This window comes from Balaenoptera physalus (assembly GCF_965194825.1).
Source record: "Balaenoptera physalus genome assembly, chromosome: 8".
Lineage (NCBI taxonomy): Eukaryota > Metazoa > Chordata > Mammalia > Artiodactyla > Balaenopteridae > Balaenoptera > Balaenoptera physalus.
In genome coordinates, this window is record NC_138887.1 from 104627622 (window position 1) to 104651247 (window position 23626).

The window sequence follows — 23626 nt, forward strand, 5'->3', positions numbered from 1 at the left end:
CAGAGAATGAAGCTGCAGTTAGGAATGTGCCTTTGGGCATTGAGACCACTTCTGTGTCTTCCCCTGGCATGGTCTTGTTGTATTCTATTTTCTATGGGTAAGCTATAAATAAAAAATCATGAAAATACTGTGGAATCCAAAATGCATGGAGGGAAAACGGAGAATTGAAATAAGTGGAAAATTCAACACTTATAGTTGGAGATTTCAATACTCCTTTAAAATAATTAGTGGAACAGCTGGACAGAAAACATACAAAACATGAGCTATACTATCAAGCACCATGACTTAAAGTGACATAGATGGTACACCCTACTTAACACCATCAGAATACAGATTCTTTCATGTTCGTCAAATATATTCCATGATAGATCATATACTAGATTATGAAGTTAAGTCTCAATACATTTAAAAGGATTGAAATCACACAAAGTATGTTCTCCATACATAACAATTAAATAACAGGAAGAAATTTTGGCACTTCTCAAATATTTGGAAGTAAAACAACAAACTTCTGAATACACCATAGGTGTAAGAAGAAAGACCCAAGATCAACAATCAAAGTTTCCACCCTAAGAGCTAGAAAAAGGAGGGGAAAAAAAAAATCAAACCCAAAGCAAGCAGAAGGAAAAAATGGTAAAGATTAGAGTGAAAAATCAAATAAAAATCAGAGGAACTATACAAAAAAGTAGTGAAACTAAAAGTTGGTTCTTTGAAAAGATCAAAAATTGATAAATCTTTAGCTAGACTAATAAATTAAAAAGGAGAGAAATCTCAAAAAATGCCGAAATCAGAAATGAAAGGAGACATCACTGTAGACCATATAGATGTTAAAAAGATTATAATGACTAACTTTATGCCAATAAGACCACAATTATGCCAGTTAGACCACTTAGATAAGTGGACAAATTCCTAGAAAGAAACAAAATACCAAAACTGGTTCAAGAAGAAATAGAAAATCTAAATTGTCCTGTAACAAATACAGGCATACCTCATTTTATTGCAGTTTGCTTGGTTGAGCTTTGCAGATACTGCATTTTTTAAAAATTGGAGGTTTGTGGCAACCCTGTGTTGAGCAAGTCTATCAGTGCTGTATGTTCAACAGCATTATTTTTAAATTAGGGTATGTACATTTTTTCAGACATAATGCTCTTGCACATGTATAGTGTAAACATAGATTTTACATGTGCTGTGAAACCAAAAACATTCATGTGACTCACTTTATTACGATACTCACTTTATTGGAATGGTCTGGAACCGAACCCACAATATCTTCAAATTATGCCTATAAATTAAATAATTTAAAAATTTCCTACACATACATAAGTACACAAACGTTTTATTAAACATTTGAAGAAGTAATAATACTAATCCTTTGCAAACTCTTTCAGAAAACAGAGATGAGAAACACTTTTCAACACATCTATGAGTCCATTATTACCCTGATAAAAATTCGAGATAGCAGAGGAAACTATAGAGCAATGTCCTTCGTGAACATAGATGCAAAAATCTCAAACAAAATACTAGTAAATTGAATCCATCAACGTGTGGATTCATACCACATGTATGAATGTATGTGGTATGTGTTACATACCACAATTAAGTGGGATTTATAAAAAAAAAATCAATGAATGTAATATACCACATTCACAGAATAAAGGAAGAAGCTTCATAATTATCTCAATAGACACAGGAAAGCACTTGACCCCATTGATGACTAAAAAAACAAAACAAAAGCAAAAACCTTCAGCAAACTAGAACTAGAAAGGAACTTTCTCCGTCTGATAAAAGTCTGTGAAAAACCTGCAGGTAACATCAGAAGGGAACTTTCTGAAGTGTTAGAGGTGTTCTATAATGATTGTAGTGATGGTTGCACAACTGTATACATTTACTTAAAAGCTGTTCAGCTGTACACAACATTAGGTGAATTTTATGGTATATAAATTGTACCTCAACAAAGCTGTTTTAAAAATATTATGGGATAAAATCAGATTACAAATATTCGAAGATATATGTCCTTCATAGTATTCTTCAGAGAACTTGTAGAAAAACACTTAACAGTCCTAATGGAAGTTAATTAGTGTATAAATCATGGAAATCTCATCAACATTATTTCCCCTTTCACAATTATGTATTTGAGGGTATGCATGAATATTCATATGCTTCACAAGGGATTATATTCCGAACTAAATTTATTGTCCCTATCAAACTCATTTTTCCTGCATTCCTGATCATTGTTCTTGAACCACAGTGTTTTAGTCCCTCACATGTGCAATCTTTTAGCATTTAAAAATTTCGCTTCTTTCCTTTGTAGAATACCTGCTTAAATTTTTTCATTTTTTTCCTCTGCGTCAACTCACAAATGTATCCCTAATTGTAAAATCTCATTACCACTACTTTAGTTTAAAATCCTTTTTTTTTTTTTTTTTAATTTCAACTATCATGGTAGTTTTTTTTCTTGTCCCCCTCCCTTTATCTTATTACCTTAATCATTAATTTTTCCCCAAATCCCATTGCCTTCTAATCTATTATTGTATATGCCAGCAGATTAATTTACTTAGAGTGTGTTTATCAACATTTTATTTACCTATTGAAAGCTTTTTACTGCCCTCCTCATTCTGTACTTGACTTCAGTACCTGAGCCTGGTGTTAGAGGCCCTGAGAAGTTTGTGCATTTACCACCTTTCCAGGCTTACCTCTCAGACTTCATTTTTATGTTACCTGAACTATTTGCAGTTCACTGAAGACACCCGGAATTTCCCCAGCACTGTTTATTTATTCTGTTCTTTCTGCCATTTTTTTGGCCTTTTACACATTATAAGATTTTATTTATGTCCTATGATCTTGAAACTCTTTTTTATTGTCCTACTTGGGATCAATCTTGTCCTGCTATAAATGCTCACAGCAGTTTCTTAGAGCTGATGCTTCCCACCTTCTCCCATGTATTGCAGTCATTCATGTTTGTCTCTATAAGCACATTGAGGGAAGGATGGATGGATTGATTGATTTGGCTTTTAATTCACTTAAATTTTTAATTTATATATAGTAAAATTCACTTGTTTTAATATTAGGGAAGGATTTTTTTTTTTTAGTCTTGTTTTTATATCCAGGATAATACCTTGCATATTTTACGTATTAAGTAAATACGTTTAATTTAAAATAAATGAAAACTTTCTTTTGAAAGCTATCTAAAACTGGGGTTTCTTTGTTAAAAGCTCTTCTGTTGGGGGTGTGGGGGGAGGTAAATGTGAGCTCTTTGAGACTCTGCTTGTCAGGGCTTTGACAGAGGACCAGGAAATACTTGTGTAGTCTTGGAATTTTTTCGTCTGTTTTACTTTGAACACTAAGGAACTATTCACAAGACCATACATAGTAGTTTTCATGATACAATTGCCATTGATAATGAGTATAATGAAGCAGGCAGCCATTCCATTTGCAGAATGACTGTTTATTTTTCTTTTGGTTTTCTTACTGCAGAATACTTTAGTCCTTATACAATGGGGAAATGAGACTGCTATTTTCAAAAGATGACTTCTTTTGTTTTTTCTTTGTCACTCATATTTCATCCATTAGCAACCTTACAGGGGAAATCTGATAGTTTGTAGTAATTTTAAATGGTGGTCCTAGTTTTAGAAAATATTGTTACTTTGTTTCAGTGTTACTATGGAATATTTTCTGGAATCAAGGTGATAGTTTGAGGGGTATATTACCCTGATTTTGCTCCTCCTCCACCTCTGGATTTCTCTTTTCAAATTCTGGACCTCCTGGTCTCCCTTTGCTAGGCCTTGCCTCCTCCATCCAGTGAGACTGGTTTCTGCTTGGTTCTACTCTTGCTCCAGGGATGCTGGAAGGGGTTCTCTGGGAAAAATCCAGAGGAACTGGTGTGCTTCCTTTCTTCTCTCAGGGATCATAGCCACCAGTTTCTGCCTAATTTGGCTCCTCTCCAGGGCCTTCAAATTCTTATTTTTTTAATACGTTTTTTCAGCTGTTATAATTATCATCAGTATGAGGGATAGTCCAAGGAAGCTACTTTGCTGTTCCTGGAACAAAAACTCCTGGGCATCTGTATTTTAAAAGAGCAAATTATTAAAAATTACAGTATTTATTGTAGGCACAGTCAAGATATTGCACAAGAAAGTTGAGCCTTACTTCATATTGGGAGCTCAAGGGAATTTTTTTTCACCTTAGACTTGCTCCCGTCATGAAGCAGTCTAGTTCTCAGATTCACGGTGGGGGGTGGGTGCGGGTAGGGGGACACGTACACAGTATGGCTTTGCTGTAAATCATCAAACATTTGAAGGTAGTAGTCAGGAGAATTGGTTTCCTAGTTGCAGAGATTGAAATCTGTGCAAACCACTACTCCCGTTTTTATAAGATACCAGTGTTTTACAAAAATACTATTTGTGATATAACTGTCACTGGATGCATATTAGTATATAATTGTTTATCCATAGATAGCTTAGTGAAGAAACAAAAACTCATTCAAGTTATCATAAGGAAAAAATAAGGAAAACATACTAAAGGCTGTAAGGATATATTGTAGAACCCAAGGGTAGAAAATCTAAGACCTTATCAGCAACTGGATTTGAGACCTTTGCACTATGGATAACTTAAGGTTGCAACCTTTGAATCTCTCTCCTGTGGGTCTCCTTTTTCTCTCTGGTTATCTGGTTCATTCTTTATTCTCTCTCTGCACATTGGCTGTCTTTGATTTTTCATCCACATGGTAAAAGGTGGTGGCCCCAAAGTATTTACATCTCCTCACTTACATTGACGAGCACAGACCATATCCCACTAACACAGTCCTGGGAAAGAGAATCTGATTGGCTAATTGAGGGTTGGCTGTTTCCCTGGTGAAGTAGGCTCTGACCTAGACGGTGGGATCCCAGGCCTGGCTACCCAAGTCCATTGTGTGGTTGGGGAACCGTCCTTAGATGAGACGAAGATTTTGTAAGCTGGGAAGATACTAAAAAGGATCTACCACATGAAGTATGTAGAAGGATCTGGGTGTTTCAGTGAGTAGCTACTTGGATAAATGCAGAGGCTGAAGACAGGAGATGTGTTAATTCTAAGTCTGTAAATCGCACGTTTATTTTTAGAAAATTCTATGTGTATAACCACAAGCAGCCATAGGCAATATGTTAAATAAAGAGGATTAAATGGTAAATGAGGGGTCCATTCAGAATGATATTACCAATGTTAGAACATGTTATAAATCTCAAAATCTTGGCCCTGCTTTATATATCATGGGATTACTGACCAGCATCTTAGCAACTGCTAATCAGTCTTATAGCAGAAGAGATGCCTAACCACTCCCATTTGTATGCTCTGTTAAAGCATCACATTTCTTTGCTTCTGCCACAGACCCATCTAACATACCAGATACTCAAAAAACACAGTGAATCATGATATCACTGGTGTATATAGAGTTTTCAGGTGCTTTTCAACTGTGTTTTCATGTTTCTTGTCTTCAGTTTTACAAATACCTTTTAAGTTAAACTTAAAACACAAATAAACTATGACTTTTAATTTTTTGAACTCTTGATCAACAAGAAATAGCAATTCCTGGTACTTAAAAAGAGAAAGAAATGAATGAGATAGGAAGGAATTTAGAGGCAGCAAGAACACACACGGGATTATCTTCTACAGATTTTCTGTAGGCAGAATGTATTTGTTATTACATGTAATGCCCTTTGCCCCAGAATTCCAATCTTGGGTGATTTCCCCCAGGCAAAAGACAAGCTGTATAGCTTATTTCTTTTCATAAAAATGGAAATTTGAACTCATCCGTGAGTGCTTAGGATATTTATGTACAATTTGGAAGATGCAGTACGTTATCCACAATGATGTAGAATCACCAAGAAATGATATGGTTACATTTTAATACCAGGCATCTGGTGTTTGTGTCAAGACTTTGTAGTAGAAGATTTAGTGTAATTCAAACACATTTCAGGCATCTTAGAAGTAGGGGCTTATTTGTTCTTTGAGATATTAAAAAATGCACTTTTACCAATTTGAGTGTCAACATAAAACTTTATCTGTTTTAAAGCAGTATTTTTCAACTGGTGGTGAATGTTATTAGGAAAAAGAGGCAAACACAATGAAGGAAACAAACATCGCAAAGCCTGTGGTTAAAATTGCAGCTATCCCTTTTTTACTTTACTCACAGGGTAGATTTTTGTACTCTGGACTCTTTCTACTTTGGAGACTGTCTCTAATTTGCATATAACGATATATATACATCAAGGCTTCTTATCACATGCTTTTTAAAATTCAGTGGTTCCCTATTTTTTTTGATTCACTGATATGCTGCATGGCTCTGTGGTGGAAATGAAGAAATACAATGCTTTAAGGAATATAAAAAATCCTCATGTTTATCAATGGTGAGGTGTCTTTTCATTAAATAATAGCTAATAGTCTTAGGCAGTTTGGGATGAATACTTTTTTTTAATGATGTGTAAAGTGGATACTTGAGGAGCTCAGAAAAGGGGTCAGCTGACTTAGAGTGGCCTGGGAAAGGAGTGGTTGAAGAGGGAACACTGGAACTGTTTTTTTGGAAGGGTCTGTTAGGAGAGAGGGTAATCTAGGGCAGGCCTTCCAGAAATGAGGGGGCCCCGGCATATTCAAGGGAGAGTTAACTAGGTGATCTTGATTGGAGTGTTGGGTTCATGTTAGGGAGAATAAGATATGATTGGAGTATTGAGGTCAGATAGTTGTAGATGATGAGGAGCCTTGTGATGGTAGCAGCAACTGTGTTTTTTATTTTCTTTGTTTCTTGTTTTTACTTTTTATTGGAGTGTAGTTGATTTACAATGTTGTGTTACTTTTAGGTGTACAGTGAAGTGAAGCTGTTATACATATACATATCAAGATATCCACTGTTTTTTAGATTCTTTTCCCATATAGGCCATTACACAGTATAGAGAAGAGTTCCCTTATACAGTAGGCCCTTATTAGTTATCTATTATATCTATCCTTATTAGCTATTTTATATATAGTAGTGTGTATATGCCAATCCCAATCTCCCAATTTATCCTCCCCCCCCCTTACCCCCTAGTAACCATAAGTTTGTTTTTTACATCTGTAACTATTTTGTAGATAAATTCATTTGTACCCTTTTTTTGGAGCAGCTGTGTTTTAGGAAGATCACTCTGTTGAGGATGTAGGAAGATTGGAAGAGTAAGAGATGCGAGGCAGAAAACTAAATGAGGAAAACTGCGTGAGGTGAACTAAGGTGGTGGCTGTCAGAATAGACCAGAAGGGGAAACTCATAGAGTTGAGATAGAGTGATTAATGAACTTGAACACTAACTCCTTTGTGGATACAAAGAATAAGGAAAGGTGTTAAAGACAGTTCTGAAGTTTTAAACCTGGAGATCAGTGAGAATAAGAAAATACTAAAAAACAAAGTTGGCAGAAGGAATTACTGATTTTATGGCAAGATGATTTAGGTTTCAGAATTTAGGGTTGATTTTATCAGTGAAATAGGTGAATAGGTCAGGCATGCGGTCACAGATGTGGGACTGGAGCTTGAGAGAGAAATGAGGGATAAAAACCACATCATGGTAAGAGAAATAATATATGTGGAGGCTGCTTTTTAAAGTTTAGAACCTAAAGATAAAAAGGAAATAAGATTATAGATCGTGAGGACCAAAGCAAGATTTTTTATGGAGAGAGTAGAAATAGTACATTTGTGTAGATAGAAAGGGAGAAGCTGGTGAATTGAAAGAGACTAAGAATCCTGAGAGCTGATAATTAAGGGGACTTCATTGATGTGGAGAAAAAGGAACAGTGATCGTAAAATACCTGGATTTAAGGATGCTGCTTAGTTAGGTCCTGGTCAGTCAATATTTTATTGTAAAAGGACAGTCATTGAATTTTAGGACAATAATTACCTCGACAGAATTAGTTGGTGTAGTGTGTCTTCAAGCTTCGGTAGAAACATAATTCTGTCATATTGGTGTAATAGCCACCATTTGAGTGAAACCAGGGCATTTGTAGACATCTTTCTGTGTTGAAACTTGAAAGATATCAACAATTTGAAATTCTTTTCTGATTTACTAACCTTCTTTTGATCACAGATTCCTGCAAACTTTATTAACATCAGTGCCAAATCTACAAAATAATTGAGTCCATCACTGGAATTGTTACTAAAGTAGAGACCCAGTTCAGTATTCTCCCTGATTATTGTGCAGTTTCAGTGATATAGTAACAGAGATAGTACTTGTCATTATATTACTTCATCAGTTTGCTGAGTAATACTCCAGTGGCCTTGTAAATAAATAAAAAAAATTGACCAATCTCTTAACATGTTTTATGCTTTCCCAGCGAACTCTTTATTGTACAGAAAATGAAATAAAGTCCATTTACTGCCACCCATGGTCATTCTCATTGATAGTTTTTATGCTCTTAGTGAGAATGGAGTGTCATGGGGAAGAGAACAGACTGTGGAGTCAGCTAAACCTGAGTTGAAATCCTGGCCTGTTATTCTGTAATTATAAGGCCTTAGGCTAGTCCCTCCCTCCCCCTCCCCCCTCCCCTTCCCCCTCCCTCCCTCCCTCCCCCCTCCCTCCCTCCGTTTTTGGAGTTTTTTTTAAAGAGCATTTTAAGGTTCAAAGCAAAATTGAGGGGGAGAGTACAGAGATTTCCCATTAGCTCCTGCTTCCAGACATGCATATAGGCTAGTTTCTTAATACCAGTAATTCTCAGTTTCTTCATCTCTAAATTACAATTAGTAATACTTACTTCGTAGATTTGAGGATTGAGTAAGGTCATGTTTTTAAAATGTCTGATATTTGATAAGTACTCAGTAATGTGTATGTGCTTATAGACATAATTGGCTTTAAAACTTACTTGGAGCAATATAGTCACAGGTGTGCTTCATAAATGCTTTGATAATAATGCTTGATATGGCCCTCACATCTCTGTTGAATGGATGAATGATCATATACATTTATGCAAGAATAATAGTTATATGGGACCCTGATTCTGAAAAGCTTTCACATCAGTCATGTGTAAAATTGTTTGTCTACATGTACTGTATACCACTTGGTTATCTTAAAATTTTAAACGTGGCAAGTGATTATAGAAATGAGTTGAGTTGATACACTTTAGTCCCGGGTTAGATAATCTTTAGAAACCGTGGTGATTTCTGTTCCAGATCTGCTATTGTCTTTCACAACAGTGGGCACTTTCTACACTTGTCTTAGAAATAGTACAACTGATTCTAGCCCAGGCCCCCAAACCCCTGAGGCTCTAAAGTGGATTGATTTTTATAAGCAGGATCTGCTGGCAGCAGTGATCAAAAAAGCTGTTGCTTTTGTTGCTCTGAAACTCTGAAGATGAGTAGTGGGCCCTAGAAATTATTTGCAGGTCAGGACCACTTAGTCTGCTGTGGGCTCACTAACCTGGTTGGCCAGTTTGTTAGAGTGCTGGTACAGTTCCTTGTCTATAATCTGAGAACTGATCTTCCTGATGAAATTTTGTGCTTTCAATGAGGTAAAACATCTAAATGGATTAGCCCCTTGCCTGCAATATAGTAAGCCCTCAGTAAATGTTACGGCATCGCTGCTGCTGCTGTTGCAATTTGGAGTAATGAGGATTAAATTATGACTAAAGGAGTATATTGATTAACTCACCCAGCCCAGTGCCTGACACATAGTAGACCCTCAATAAAAATGTTCCCTTTACCCCCACGTGCAAATGCTCACTATACACCGTTCCCAGTTTTAGGAGTAGGTAGCAAATTGCTGACTTTCTGGCTATAATGAATCTTCCCTTAGGTCTACAGCTAGAAATATGAATAGCTAGGTTAATATCCTTCTGAATGTCAAGGAGGTTTTAGAATTAGGTCTTCATGGTTTTAAAATTGCTTTTTCTTAATAGCACGTCATAAATGTGTGTGTTAAGCTGTTTGTCTGCTTGTACAGATGCTGTTGACTGAGTACTTGGATATGAAAAATACTCGTGCAGCCTCTGAACCCTCAGCTCAACTAAGTTATGCCAGCACTGGGCGCGAGTGTGCAGCCTTTTTTGCCAAGAAGAAACCTCAAAGGCCCAAAAATTCTCTTTTCAAGTAAGTATCTCCCTGCTGGTAAGATAGGTGTCAAGATGTGTTAGATCCCAGTAGAACGGTTTTCTACTTCATTGACAGCCATTACTTCACCCATTTAAAGTTGATTTGAAATAATTGATAGGAAGTGACTATATATTCAACTTTGTGTACTTCCGTTTTCTGTAAGGGAGGTGACTATTTTGGAATATGGTTACTGGACTATCTAGAACTTTTTTTTTTTTTTTTTTAAAGTATATATATATTTTTTTTTTTCCTTTTTTTTTTTAAGTATTTGTTTATTTATCCATTCATGGCTGTGTTGGGTCTTCATTTCTGCGCGAGGGCTTTCTCTAGTTGCGGCAAGCGGGGGCCACTCTTCATCGCAGTGCGCGGGCCTCTCATTATCACGGCCTCTCTTGTTGCGGAGCACAGGCTCCAGACGCGCAGGCTCAGCAGTTGTGGCTCACGGTCCCAGCTGCTCCGCGGCATGTGGGATCTTCCCAGACCAGGGCTCGAACCCGTGTCCCCTGCACCGGCAGGCAGACTCTCAACCACTGCGCCACCAGGGAAGCCCCTCTAGAACTTTTAATTAAAAAAATTCTGGAATTTGTTTCTGGGGAGTCATATAAAATGAAGAGAAATGAAATTCTCCCCTTGGAATTTTATATGAAATGAAAGGAAATGAAATATTTCAGCCTTTGGAAAGCCCCAAGTGCCAAGAAACAACCTTTGTTAATATAGTCACGCAAATCTCTCTACCTAAGTAGTATTGGGTTTTACTTGATTTAGTAAAAGAACAATGTGGAAATTCTTTTTTTCAAATTACGATTAGCTACCCTCACCTGGCCACGTATCCTAAGTGTATGTCACTTGGTAACAGGTAACAGTTAATATTATTATTAACATTTATAATAATAACGATAACAGCTACCATTGCTTGAGTGCTTACTATGTACCAGGCACTGTGGTAAATGAGTTTCTCAGAAGAATCTCAATCAAACATAATTTGATTCAGATTATACCAAATTTGGGCAGCAGGGTAGTGGTTAATGCTTACTGAGTCCTTACTAAGTGCTAGCCAAGGCATGAAGCCATTTTCATGGATTGTCTCATGTATTTATTCATTCTAACAATCTAATGGGCGTGGGTTCTATTTTTCATCCTCTATTACACGGTAAAAAAAAATTGAGGCGCATGCACAGAAACATATAATTCAGAAAAGAAGACAGACAAGTAAATATTTGGTGACAGTTCCATGTAGTAAAATGTATGAGATGAGCACATGGTATTAGTGGAGGTTAGGAAGGGACTCTCAATCAGGATCAGCTCTTAAGCTTCTCAGGAAACTTCACACTACCCTCCTGGGAGCAAAGCCAACTCTTCCACTGAGTTAACAGTGCCTTGGGAATCAAAGGCTACCAAACACTACCTATGCGGTATTGGCTATTGTTTATTCTCATGGTCAATGACTTTCTCTCCTCAGCACTCGTCAGAGGGGATTATTGGATCACATACATGGCACAGAAAAAGTTTATTGGAAACCCCAATCTATTTATCAGAATTACGTGTGATCTAAATGCAGTGTGGTATCCTGGAACAGAAAAAGGATATTAGTGGAAAATTTTGTGAAGTCCAAATAAAGTCTGTAGTTTTGTGTCATACCAATGTTAATTACTTAGATGCAACAAAATGTACCACGATTATGTAAGACATTAACATTAGGGGGAGATTTGGGTGAAAGGTATACAGGAACTCTCTGTACTATTTTGCATCTTTTCTATAAACTTAATGATTCCAAAATAAAATTTGTTTTTAAAAATTTTTTTTAAAAATCAAGGCACAAGAGGTTAAGGAAATTATGCAAATTCACATGGCTAACAAGTGGTAGAAATAGGATTTAAATCTTGCCAGACCTATGTTCTTCTAAGGAATTAATAGATATTTAAGAAGTTGTATCTGTAAATCTAAGCATGTAAAGTGACTACATAAGTATCATCCCAGTATTCTGAATTTCTTCTTTTTAAATATTTGAAAGTCCAGTATCTTCTGTTGATGCACTTTTGAGATTTGTTTTCTGTCAAGGATTCATAGAGTTCTTAATCATTAAGGAAAGTTTCAACAGTTCATTTATCTTGTGGTCTAGAGGAGAGGAGATTTACTGTGCCCACACTGGAATGAAATCCATTCTGTTTATTGAATTCGTTCTCTTTTTTTTTTTTTTTAAACAGTTTTATTCAGAGGTTGGATGCAGTATCAGTTAAAAGGCTTTAGTCTGCAAGTAGCATGGAACCCCAAATGAATAGAATAACCTATAAGAAAGTTATTATCTCACACATAAGAATAAATATAGAGGATTCTTTAATTCACTGGTACAGTATCATCAAGGACTCAGCCCTTTCAACTTCTCTGCATTCAGTCCCACTCCAATAAAAATGGTGGTGCCCAGGAAATAGTGTGCGATTCATCCTGCAAATCTCTTTTTTTTTTTTAATTAGTAGGCTTTATTTTTATCCATTTTAGGTTTACAGAAAAATTAAGCTGACAGTACAGAGATTTCCCTTATGTCCCTTTACACCATAGTTTCTTCTCTTTATTAACACCATAGTTTCTCCTCTTATTATTAGTGTGACATATTAGTTACAATTGATGAACCCATATTGATACATCATTATTAGTTAAAGTCCATTGTTTATGTTAGGGTTCACTCTTCGTATAGTTCTGTGGGTTTGGAGAAATGCACAATGTCATATATCCACCATTATAATATCTTACAGAATAGTTTCACTGCCCTAAACACCCGATTTTCCACTTATTCATTCCTCCTCCTTTTCCTTACCCCCTTGAAATGACTGATCTTTTTTACTATCTCTATAGTTTGCCCTTTCCAGAATGTCTTAAAGTTAGAATCATACAGTACGTAGCTTTTTCAGACTGGCTTCTTTCACTTAGCAGTATGCATTTAAGGTTCATCCATGTCTTTCTGTGGCTTTTTGTGGCATCCTTTGTATCGCTAAATCATACTACTTGTGTGGATGTACCACAGTTGTTTTTCCATTCAGCTATTGAAAGACATCTTGATTGCTTCCAGCTTCTGGCAGTTATGAATAAAGCAGCGATAAGCATTCATGCGCAGGTTTTTGTGTCAGTGTCAGTATTCGACTCATTTGGATAAATACCCAGGAGCATGATTACTAGATCATATGGTAGGACTGTGTTTAACTGTGTAAGACACTGCCATACTGTGTTCCAAAATGGCTATATCATTACAAATCCGTTTTTATTAATGATTAATTTTCCATCTATTAATCTTTTTTGCCAGTCACAAAGCCCCTCTGCAAGTTTTTCTCAAGAAAACTAATAGGACCGGGGTCTGAGGCCCATTCCTAAAGCGGTCACTGGCAAGGGGAAGCAGACCATGGTGGCAGTCTTAAACCAATCGGAGTTCCTCTCCAGTGATAGGTCTGCAGCTGGAGAGGGAGCCCCTTCTGAGCACTCTGCCGAGTGAGAGGGAGCAAGGACGCAGACGCCCAGATAGAATCGGGCCTGTGCCAGCGAACAAGATAGATAGTGGGAGGAAAGGTGTTTGATGGAGGCAACTAAGACTGCCTCAGATACTGCCTAAGGCCTGCTGTTAGGCCTTTTCTTTCCCCTCTCCCCTCCCTTCCTCCCTCCGCCCCTTCCCGTCCTACCCACCCCTCTTCAAGCTCAACTGACCGTTCTCAGTCTACGCCTATTGCAGAAAGCAGGTTTCGGGGTGTTTAGATTTCATGCTGTCAGCCCTCACCCCTAACTTGCAACCTCAGACCACGTAAACATTTTCAGACATGTAGCCAATCCTGAAATTGTGGTGTAGGAAAACATAAGTTACTGGAAATGAATAAGTGAACGATTACTTAAGTAATCGTTACACATTTGTTATTATTACATAGTAATAAAAACTCATCACCTGCACAGAATTAGGCCATTCTTAGAAATTTGTCCATTTCTAGTTTTGGTTCCACCATTAATGAGCCATGTGAGTCAGGGCAGTTCTCTTGTCTCAGTGGCCTCAGTGCCTTTGGCTGTAAAGTGAGGAGGTGAGACTGGCTAATCCCTCATGCCTCTTTTACTGTAAAATCATATCCATCTGTGACTTGTTGCAAACACAAAAAGGATTCCTGAGTAGTGAAAATGCATCAGGTCATAAAGGATTCAGATTTTGGCAAGCTGTCATCTGTTTCTGTCACATCTGTGAAGAACCTTATTACTCTCTTTAATTGTCCCTAGCCAAGGTTAATTAAGTGTGTTTAAGTTCTTTCTTATTGTATATGGTGTGCCTCTCTGTTCTTTGCTCAAGAGTTTATTTTTTCCCTTGCCGTTTCTGATCAATAGCTGTCAGCCTGCTTTTTGGAGGTCAGTGGCTTCTCGTCAGCACTTGACTGGCAGGTGACACTTTTGAAGTACTGCACACTTTGCCTTTCTTCTGGCTGTTTGTGCCCTCTTAGTTCTTGGCAGGGTGCAGAGAAAGGATCAAGTAACTCAGCTGTTTCCCTCAGACTGACATTCATCTTGGTATTCATCTTCCTTGTCAAAGAACCGATAAAGAAGGCATAATTAAGAAAAACGTTGGTGCTCCTTCCTTGTGGCCAGAAACCTATCCCGTTATCACTGTTGCTCTTTCACTGTGTTGCTGTTTACCCCTTAGTGGCTGTAATTCTTAGAAGGATTTCTCCTGTCAGCCTGTTATCCTGACTTTGAAAATCTCAGGTTTGAAATGGAATTTCTTAGCACATCAAAGGATTTACAGTTTGATGATACAGTCATAGTTTTACCTGGTTTTTTGTTGTTGTTGTTGTTCTTCCTTACCTGCAAGTTACTTTTAAGACTGTGATTTGTTGTTGTTGTTTTTTCTATTTTGTAGTCATTGTGTTAGCTTTTAAAACCATGTTCTATATCAGGAACCCATCCCCCATGTTTCTAACCTCTGAAGCAGTCCCTGGGGAGGTGTGAACAACATTTTGTAGCTTGGTATTTTTGAAAGTATTTTATGTGGTAAAATACAACAACAACCAAAAAAAAAAAACAGGTAAAATTATGACTGTATCAAACCGTAAATCCTTTGATGTGGTAAGAAATTACATTTCAAACCTGAGATTTTCTGTCAGGATAACAGGCTGACAGGAGAAATCCTTCTAAGAATTACAGGTGGCCGGTAAGAATCCTGGCAGCCGTTTAGAAAGTATATTGTTTTTGAGGACTTTTAAGGAGAGACCATAGATGCCTTGTTTCTCTGGTGTAGTTATTTAACATCATTTCTCACAGCCCTTTGTGCTAGTCCTCTCACTGGGGGAGTTAGAAAGGCCGGGGGTCAGCTCTGAGGAGCCCATATTTCTGTGGTGGCAGCTGGCAGACACTGATGTCTTTTAAGCTGCCTAGGAGCAAAATCAGAATGCCATTAGAGGGTACTGCTGTTGCTGTGTGTGTAGGGATCCTGGCAAGGGATCTGGAGGCAAAAGAATGTTTGTTTCAAGATCGAGTGTATCAGTTGAAATAGAGAAGGAGCAGAAGATCCAAATACTGTCATGGAGGAGCGTTTAGGCAGGAATATCATTCACAAATCAAGGTCTATGGCAGCCTGCCCTGGCCTGGAACAGCCAGAACGTCTTGGTCGTGGAACACTAGGGAGCGTCACACGGGCTGGAGTAGAATACTGTCGGAATATACAGAGCTGGGCACCACCTGTTTGGTTACTACCTAATCGTTTGTTTACGCTGCATTTCGTTGCAGGTTCGAATCATCCTCCCATGCCATCAGTATGAGTGCCTATTTGCGAGAACAGAGAAGGGAGCTGTACAGTCGGAGTGGAGAGCTTCAAGGTGGGTAATCGACCTTCTCCGGAAAAATTAGTTTTCTGGAGGAAGATCTGAAGTGTTTATAGCATGTGAATTTGAGGTCTGCATTCACAGGATTCTTTCAAGATAGCAAAGATGGAAAGACTTGGTAATCTGTTTCTTCTATCATTTCCCAGCATCAGCTGCCAAGCAGCTAAAACTATTACTATGGCCACAGGATTTATAGACCTGCTACCATTCAAGTGGGAACTCAATGTAAAAAGAAATGAGGGCAGTTCCTTTTTGCTTAAAGATGGCAGACATGATTCCAGTCACCGTCTAGGGGAATGCCAGTCTTCTGTGGCTGCCACTGTTATTTTAATTATTGTTTTCAGTACCTTCTGGAATATGGCAGGAGTACTTGAGGTTTGGAAAAATACAGATGCAGCCTCTGTCGTTGTTTAAAGGGAAGAAGGATGCCTTTAAACAGTACGTTCTGATCAACCTAACTTTGATACGCAGGATATTTGATGTTCATGTGTGGTTACTAGAAAGTTGGAATCTGAAGAAGAAAATAATTAAGAAAATAAATTATAAGTAAATTTATTTAAATAAAAAAATTACACTAATAACATTTTTTCCTGTGACCAAAAGGATGCTAATCATGGTAAATGTGATCAATTAAGAAAGATTTGTGAAGGTCTGCTAAGTGCAAGGCATCCAAGCACTGGAAGGGATGGAAGTTGTTGAGTACATGGAAATAAAAGATAAAAACCTTAAGATCCAGTTATGAAAGTAAGGAATGAATATCAATCACAATATAAGGCAGTCAGTGGTAACAACTAAGTGGATGGTGTGGATAAAATTGCTAAAGGAGTTGAGAGGGGAGAGATTCTTTAAATTATTTTAGAACTATGGGCTTTCTCCATGAGGGATGGAGAAGAACACTTTCACTCTCTTTGATGCATTGCAGGCACTTAGAATATTTTGTAGTGACCAGCCTACACAATTAAATATTTAGTTTTTAAGACTCATCATAATTCTACATCAGAATATCAGGAAGCAACTAGCCAGCCTTTCTAGAGTTAAAAGACTATTGCCTAGTCATTCCTACCTTCACCTTCATTATTAATCTATCAGTAAATACCTGTAAATTTTTCCAAAGATGCTGCTATGCTGTCTCATAGTTATATCACAGTAATAATTCCCCAGCTCAGACATACAGTTACCAGAATTAAAAGCCCAGAAATACATTTGAGGATATAAGGAGAAGGAAATTAGCTTACAAGCATTTTATTTAATATTAAAGTATTGCTGTATGTTCTAGAAAACATGAAGTGTGTGTCTTGGAGTCCTGAAGTGGAGGAGTACAGAGAGTAGTTAGGTTTGGAACAGATGAAGGAGTGAGCCACTGTCTGGTCAGTCAGACAAGGAGGGAAGGAGGAGGGTGACCTGGGCTTCTGCAGCATAGGGTGGATTGCAAGGCTTGGACGGAAATGATAGTTTTGGAACACACATTCTTGTAGGACTGATCATACTTGCACTGACACTTAGGGGGCGTAGAAAATTACCTAGGTTTGGAGAGCTCTTCCATATCTCCACCTTCCATCACAGTGTCCTACTTATAAATTCAGAATTGACCTAAGGAGTAGTTTAAGTTTACCTCCAAAATTTTTCTCTACCTGGCTTCTAGTATATGAAATTCCTTTAGTGAGGACACCCAGAGCCTTTCTTCTTCTTTATTAGCTTGAATCCTGATCACTTCATTTTTATTAATTAAAAAATTTAATTTTTTAGAGCAGTTTTAGGTTCACGGAAGAACTGAGTGGAAAGTACAGAGAACAGCCCCGTCCCTACATACGTATACACAGCCTCCCCAACTTGCAGCAGACAGCCTGCACCGCAGTAAAGCTTTTCACTTGACACTTAGAGATGAAAAGGTAGACCACGTAACTAATGGGACAGCAATGCAACTTGTCATTCACTCGTCTTCAAGCATCGTTACTGAACGAGGATAAATGACAGATACCAGCTTCTCCTTTTTTAGTAGACAGCGAGCGCAGTGAGTGAGCACATGGTGTGTGCTCTGCTCTCGCTGTGCCCCATCCCCACCCCCCCCCACCCGTGGTCCATGACCTCTTGAGAGACAGACAGTACAGCCAATCAGTGAAGAGTAGAGGGTTCTGGGCCCATACTGCCTACGTTTAAAATCTAGCTCCCCCTTTCCTAGCTTCAGAAGCTCTGTGCCTCCTTATCTCTAAATGGGCGTATCTCTAAACAGTGCCTGCCCCATGAGGTTGTTGTGAACTTTAAGTGAGTAAGCTATGAAAAGTGCTGAGAAAATTACCTGACGTGTAGTAAATGTTATGCCTTCCTCCTCCTCTCCAAATGTTGTTATCACTAGTTTTGTCACTTCAGAGTTTTCGTATACATTGTTTGTCTCCTCGTTGGGCTAAACCCTGCTCAGCTTTCCAACTTCAGTTTGTCACTGTGATGAGCCCTCCCTACTAGTGTCTCCTCTCCCTAACGTACCCCCCTCCAAAAACAAAAACAAAGCACACACTCTCTGTCTCTCTTTCCTTATCTCTCTCTCTGGGCTCGTGGCCCCTGCTGTGTGCTCACATCTTTACTGTTCCCTTTCTTATATCATTTTCCACACTATATCGTGGACTTGCGCACTTGTTTGAGTCTGCCACAGAGCTAAAAGCTCCATGAGGGACATACTGTTTTATTCCCTGTGCTTAGTACGGTGCCTGGTATAGTAAATGTTCAGTAAATACTGATTGACTCACTGACAGAAGGAATGAGGACGGCAGAGGTCTAAAGTAGGATGGACAGCTTATTAGTGAGAGGTTAGGAAGGCGGCCCCAAAGGAGATGGGGCCACTGACAGCCATTATCAGCTTCATAGGTTTGCATTAGCTTTTAAGTTTAAGCCGAAGTAGATCCTATATGTAGATACATTTTTGTTCTTTGCAGTTATACATGGCTTTATTAAATAGAAATGTTGCCCTTGAGCTGTCTGGCCTAGGACAACATTGCTGTATATAATTGAAAAACATTGAAAAATCCAACTAAGTTACAGAGGACTTTCATTCTGTGAGAATGGTTAATCGAAGAATCATCATAATCTAACTAGGAACTTTCCCATCCTTCAAAAAGTTAGTTGAAATATGGAACTTTCAAGCAACAGTCTATTGTACTTACCAGTGTTGAGCAAAATAGGAGCATTTATCTCTGGTTAGAGGGGAGAAAGTAGCTAGCAAACATATCATGTTCATAATAATCATTAAAATTAATTGAGCTGACACATCACGTGCTTCGTGAGAGGCTGTATCAGCTGACCAGTTTTTGTGCAAGTTTGATGGAGTTTCATTTAGGAACCAAAGTTTCTCTGATGAATGCTTTTAATATTGCAGCAGGAAAAAAGGAGCTGGTGGGGGAATCACAACTTTTTTCCATTAAAAACGGTCATTCTTTTTCAGTTATTCTATTAATCTGACTGGTCTGAGGACCACAGTGAGATCTGCATTTCACCTTATCCTGAAAAGGCATAGTTAAATAGTTCAGTCACATCATAAGAGACTGGCAGGAGATTTTCGTCTCTTCTCTTAGAGCCACAAAGCTGCAGGCTTCGCTTCCCAGTGGTTTGGTTCGTGAGGTCAGCTCATCCTTCTGTGGTAGGAGAGCGGTAAAGATAGACCATCAAAGTAACATTAAAAGGCTCACATCTGACAAAAGTTAAGCTACTGCCAACATTTCTTATTCATCATGCAATTAAAAAATGTTCAAATTAACAACACACAAGGGGGAAAAAAGAATGAAAACATGAGATTTCTTTGGTATCATCAACCCATCTCAGTTGGCTCTAATCGTCAGGGTACAGGTGGTTCATTACATCGTGTGCTGTGGGCAGCTGGGCTGAGGACATCGGGGTGCTGTTCCCAAGTGTGCAGGGCAACAGCTGGAAGTCAGACTTGGGCATGTGTCTGCGTTAATCATGGATGTCCTGTTGTTCTGAGCCCCTCGACTGCTTCATTGTACTGCTCACACAGTCATGTGGTAGCTTAGAAAGGTACTCATTTTAAAGAACATTTAGCTTGAATACAGTGTCTGAGTTTTTTTTTTTTTTTTTAATTTTATTTTATTTATTTTTTTATACAGCAGGTTCTTATTAGTCATCCATTTTTATACACATCAGTGTATACATGTCAATCCCAATCTCCCAGTTCATCACACACACACCCCTCCCCAACCCCTCGCTTTCCCCCCTTGGTGTCCATACATTTGTTCTCTACATCTGTGTCTCAGTTTCTGCCCTGCAAACTGGTTCATCTGTACCATTTTTCTAGGTTCCACATATATGCATTAATATATGATATTTGTTTTTCTCTTTCTGACTTACTTCATCTGTATGACAGTCTCTAGATCCATCCACGTCTCAACAAATGACCCAATTTCGTTCCTTTTTATGGCTGAGTAATATTCCATTGTATTATGTACCACATCTTCTTTATCCATTCGTCTCTTGATGGGCGTTTAGGTTGCTTCCATGTCCTGGCTATTGTAAATAGTGCTGCAATGAACATTGGGGTGCATGTGTCTTTTTGAATTATGGTTTTCTCTGGGTATATGCCCAGCAGTGGGATTGCTGGGTCATATGGTAATTCTGTTTTTAGTTTGTTAAGGAACCTCCGTACTGTTCTCCATAGTGGCTGTATCAATTTACATTCCCACCAACAGTGCAAGAGGGTTCCCTTTTCTCCACACCCTCTCCAGCATTTGTTGTTTGTAGATTTTCTGATGATGCCCATTCTGACTGGTGTGAGGTGATACCTCATTGTAGTTTTGATTTGCATTTCTCTAATAATTAGTGATGTTGGGTAGCTTTTCATGTGCTGCTTGGCCATCTGTATGTTTTCTTCGGAGAAATGTCTATTTAGGTCTTCTGCCCATTTTTGGATTGGGTTGTTTGTTTTTTTAATATTGAGCTGCATGAGCTGTTTGTGTATTTTGGAGATTAATCCTTTGTCCGTTGATTCGTTTGCAAATATTTTCTCCCATTCTGAGGGTTGTCTTTTCATCTTGTTTGTGGTTTCCTTTGCTGTTGTAAAGCTCTGAGGTTTCATTAGGTCCCATTTGTTTATTTTTGTTTTTATTTCCATTACTCTAGGAGGTGGATCAAAAAAGATCTTGCTGTGATTTATGTCAAAGAGTGTTCTTCCTATGTTTTCCTCTAAGAGTTTTATAGTGTCCGATCTTACATTTAGGTCTCTAATCCATTTTGAGTTTATTTTTGTGTATGGTGTTAGGGAGTGTTCTAATTTCATTCTTTTACATGTAGCTGTCCAGTTTTCCCAGCACCACTTACTGAAGACACTGTCTTTTCTCCATTGTATATCCTTGCCTCCTTTGTCATAGATTAGTTGACCATAGGTGCATGGGTTTATCTCTGGGCTTTCTATCCTGTTCCATTGATCTATATTTCTGTTTTTGTGCCAGTACCATATTGTCTTGATTACTGTAGCTTTATATTATAGTCTGAAGTCAGGGAGTCTGATTCCTCCAGCTCCGTTTTTTTCCCTCAAGACTGCTTTGGCTATTCGGGGTCTTTTGTGTCTCCATACAAATTTTAAGATTTTTTGTTCTAGTTTTGTAAAAAATGCCATTGATACTTTGATAGGGATTGCATTGAATCTGTAGACTGCTTTGGGTAGTGTATTCATTTTCACAATATTGATTCTTCCAATCCAAGAACATAGTATATCTCTCCATCTGTTGGTATCATCTTTAATTTCTTTCATCAGTGTCTTATAGTTTTCTGCATATAGGTCTTTTATCTCCCTAGGTAGGTTTATACCTAGGTATTTTATTCTTTTTGTTGCAATGGTAAATGGGAGTGTTTCCTTAATTTCTCTTTCAGATTTTTCATCATTGGTGTATAGGAATGCAAGAGATTTCTGTGCATTAACTTTGTATCCTGCTACTTTACCAAATTCATTGATTAGCTCTAGTAGTTTTCTGGTGGCATCTTCAGGATATTCTCTATGTATAGTATCATGTCATCTGCAAACAGTGACAGTTTTACTTTTTCTTTTCCAATTTGTATTCTTTTATTTCTTTTTCATCTCTGATTGCCGTGGCTAGGACTTCCAAAACTATGTTGAATAATAGTGGTGAGAGTGGACATCCTTGTCTTGTTCCTGATCTTAGAGGAAATGCTTTCAGTTTTTCACCATTGAGAATGATGGTTGCTGTGGGTTTGTCGTATATGGTGTTCATTATGTTGAGGTAGGTTCCCTCTGTGCCCACTTTCTGGAGAGTTTTTATCATTAATGGGTGTTGAATTTTGTCAAAAGCTTTTTCTGCATCTATTGAGATGATCATATGGTTTTTCTTCTTCAATTTGTTAATATGGTGTATCACATTGATTGATTTGCGTATATTGAAGAATCCTTGCATCCCTGGGATAAATCCCACTATCCCACTTGATCGTGGTGTATGATCCTTTTAATGTGTCGTTGGATTCTGTTTGCTAGTGTTTTGTTGAGGATTTTTGTATCTATATTCATCAGTGGCATTGGTCTGTAATTTTCTTTTTTTGTAGTATCTTTGTCTGGTTTTGGTATCAGGGTGATGGTGGCCTCATGGAATGAGTTTGGAGTGTTCCTTCCTCTGCAGTTTTTTGGAAGAGTTTGAGAAGGATGGATGTTAGCTCTTCTCTAAATGTTTGATAGAATTTACCTGTGAACCCATCTGGTTCTGGACTTCTGTTTGTTGGAATATTTTTAATCACAGTTTCAATTTCATTACTTGTGATTGGTCTGTTCATATTTTCTGTTTTTTCCTGGTTCAGTCTTGGAAGGTTATACCTTTCTAAGAATTTGTCCATTTCTTCCAGGTTGTCCATTTGATTGGCATAGAGTTGCTTGTAGTAGTCTCTTAGGATGCTTTGTATTTCTGTGGTGTCTGTTGTAACTTCTCCTTTTTCATTTCTAACTTTATTGATTTGAGTCCTCTCCCCTTTTTCTTGATGAGTCTGGCTAATGGTTTATCAATTTTGTTTATCTTTTCAGAGAACCAGCTTTTAGTTTTATTGACCTTTGCTATTGTTTTCTTTGTTTCTATTTAATTTATTTCTGCTCTGACCTTTAGGATTTCTTTCCTTCTACTAACTTTGGGTTTTGTTTGTTCTTCTTTCTCTAGTTCCTTTAGGTGGAAGGTTAGATTGTTTATTTGAGATTTTTGTTGTTTCTTGAGGTAGGCTTGTACAGCTGTAAACTTCCCTCTTAGAACTGCTTTTGCTGCATCCCATAGGTTTTGGATCATCGTGTTTTCGTTGTCATTTGTCTCTAGGAATTTTTATTTTCCACTTTGATTTCTTCAGTGATCTCTTGGTTATTTAATGTATTGTTTAGCCTCCATGTTTTTGTGTTTTTTACGTTGTTTTCCCTGTAATTGATTTCTAATCTCATAGCGTTGTGGTCAGAAAAGATGCTTGATATGATTTCAATTTTCTTAAATTTACTGAGGCTTGATTGGTGACCCAAGATGTGATATTCCTGCTGTTTTTGGATGGAATGTCCTATCAATATCAATTAAATCTATCTGGTGTATTGTGTCATTTAAAGCTTGTGTTTCCTTATTAATTTTCTGTTTGGGTGATCTGTCCATTGGTGTAAATGAGGTGTTAAAGTCCCCCACTATTACTGTGTTACTGTCGATTTCCTCTTTTATAGATCTTAGCAGTTGCCTTATGTATTGAGG

The 23626-nt window shown here is 37.8% G+C and overlaps 1 protein-coding gene across 2 annotated transcripts in view; it reads left to right on the forward strand.

Moving 5' to 3' along the window:
- EXOC4 (exocyst complex component 4) overlaps positions 1-23626 on the forward strand; it is an 808183-nt gene that overhangs the window by 227800 nt on the left and 556757 nt on the right. For both annotated transcript variants that reach the window (XM_082472899.1, XM_082472898.1), the window contains exons 8-9: positions 9926-10071; positions 15817-15905. In XM_082472899.1, the coding sequence (XP_082329025.1) occupies positions 9926-10071; positions 15817-15905 (235 nt within the window). The remainder of the gene's footprint in view (positions 1-9925; positions 10072-15816; positions 15906-23626) is intronic.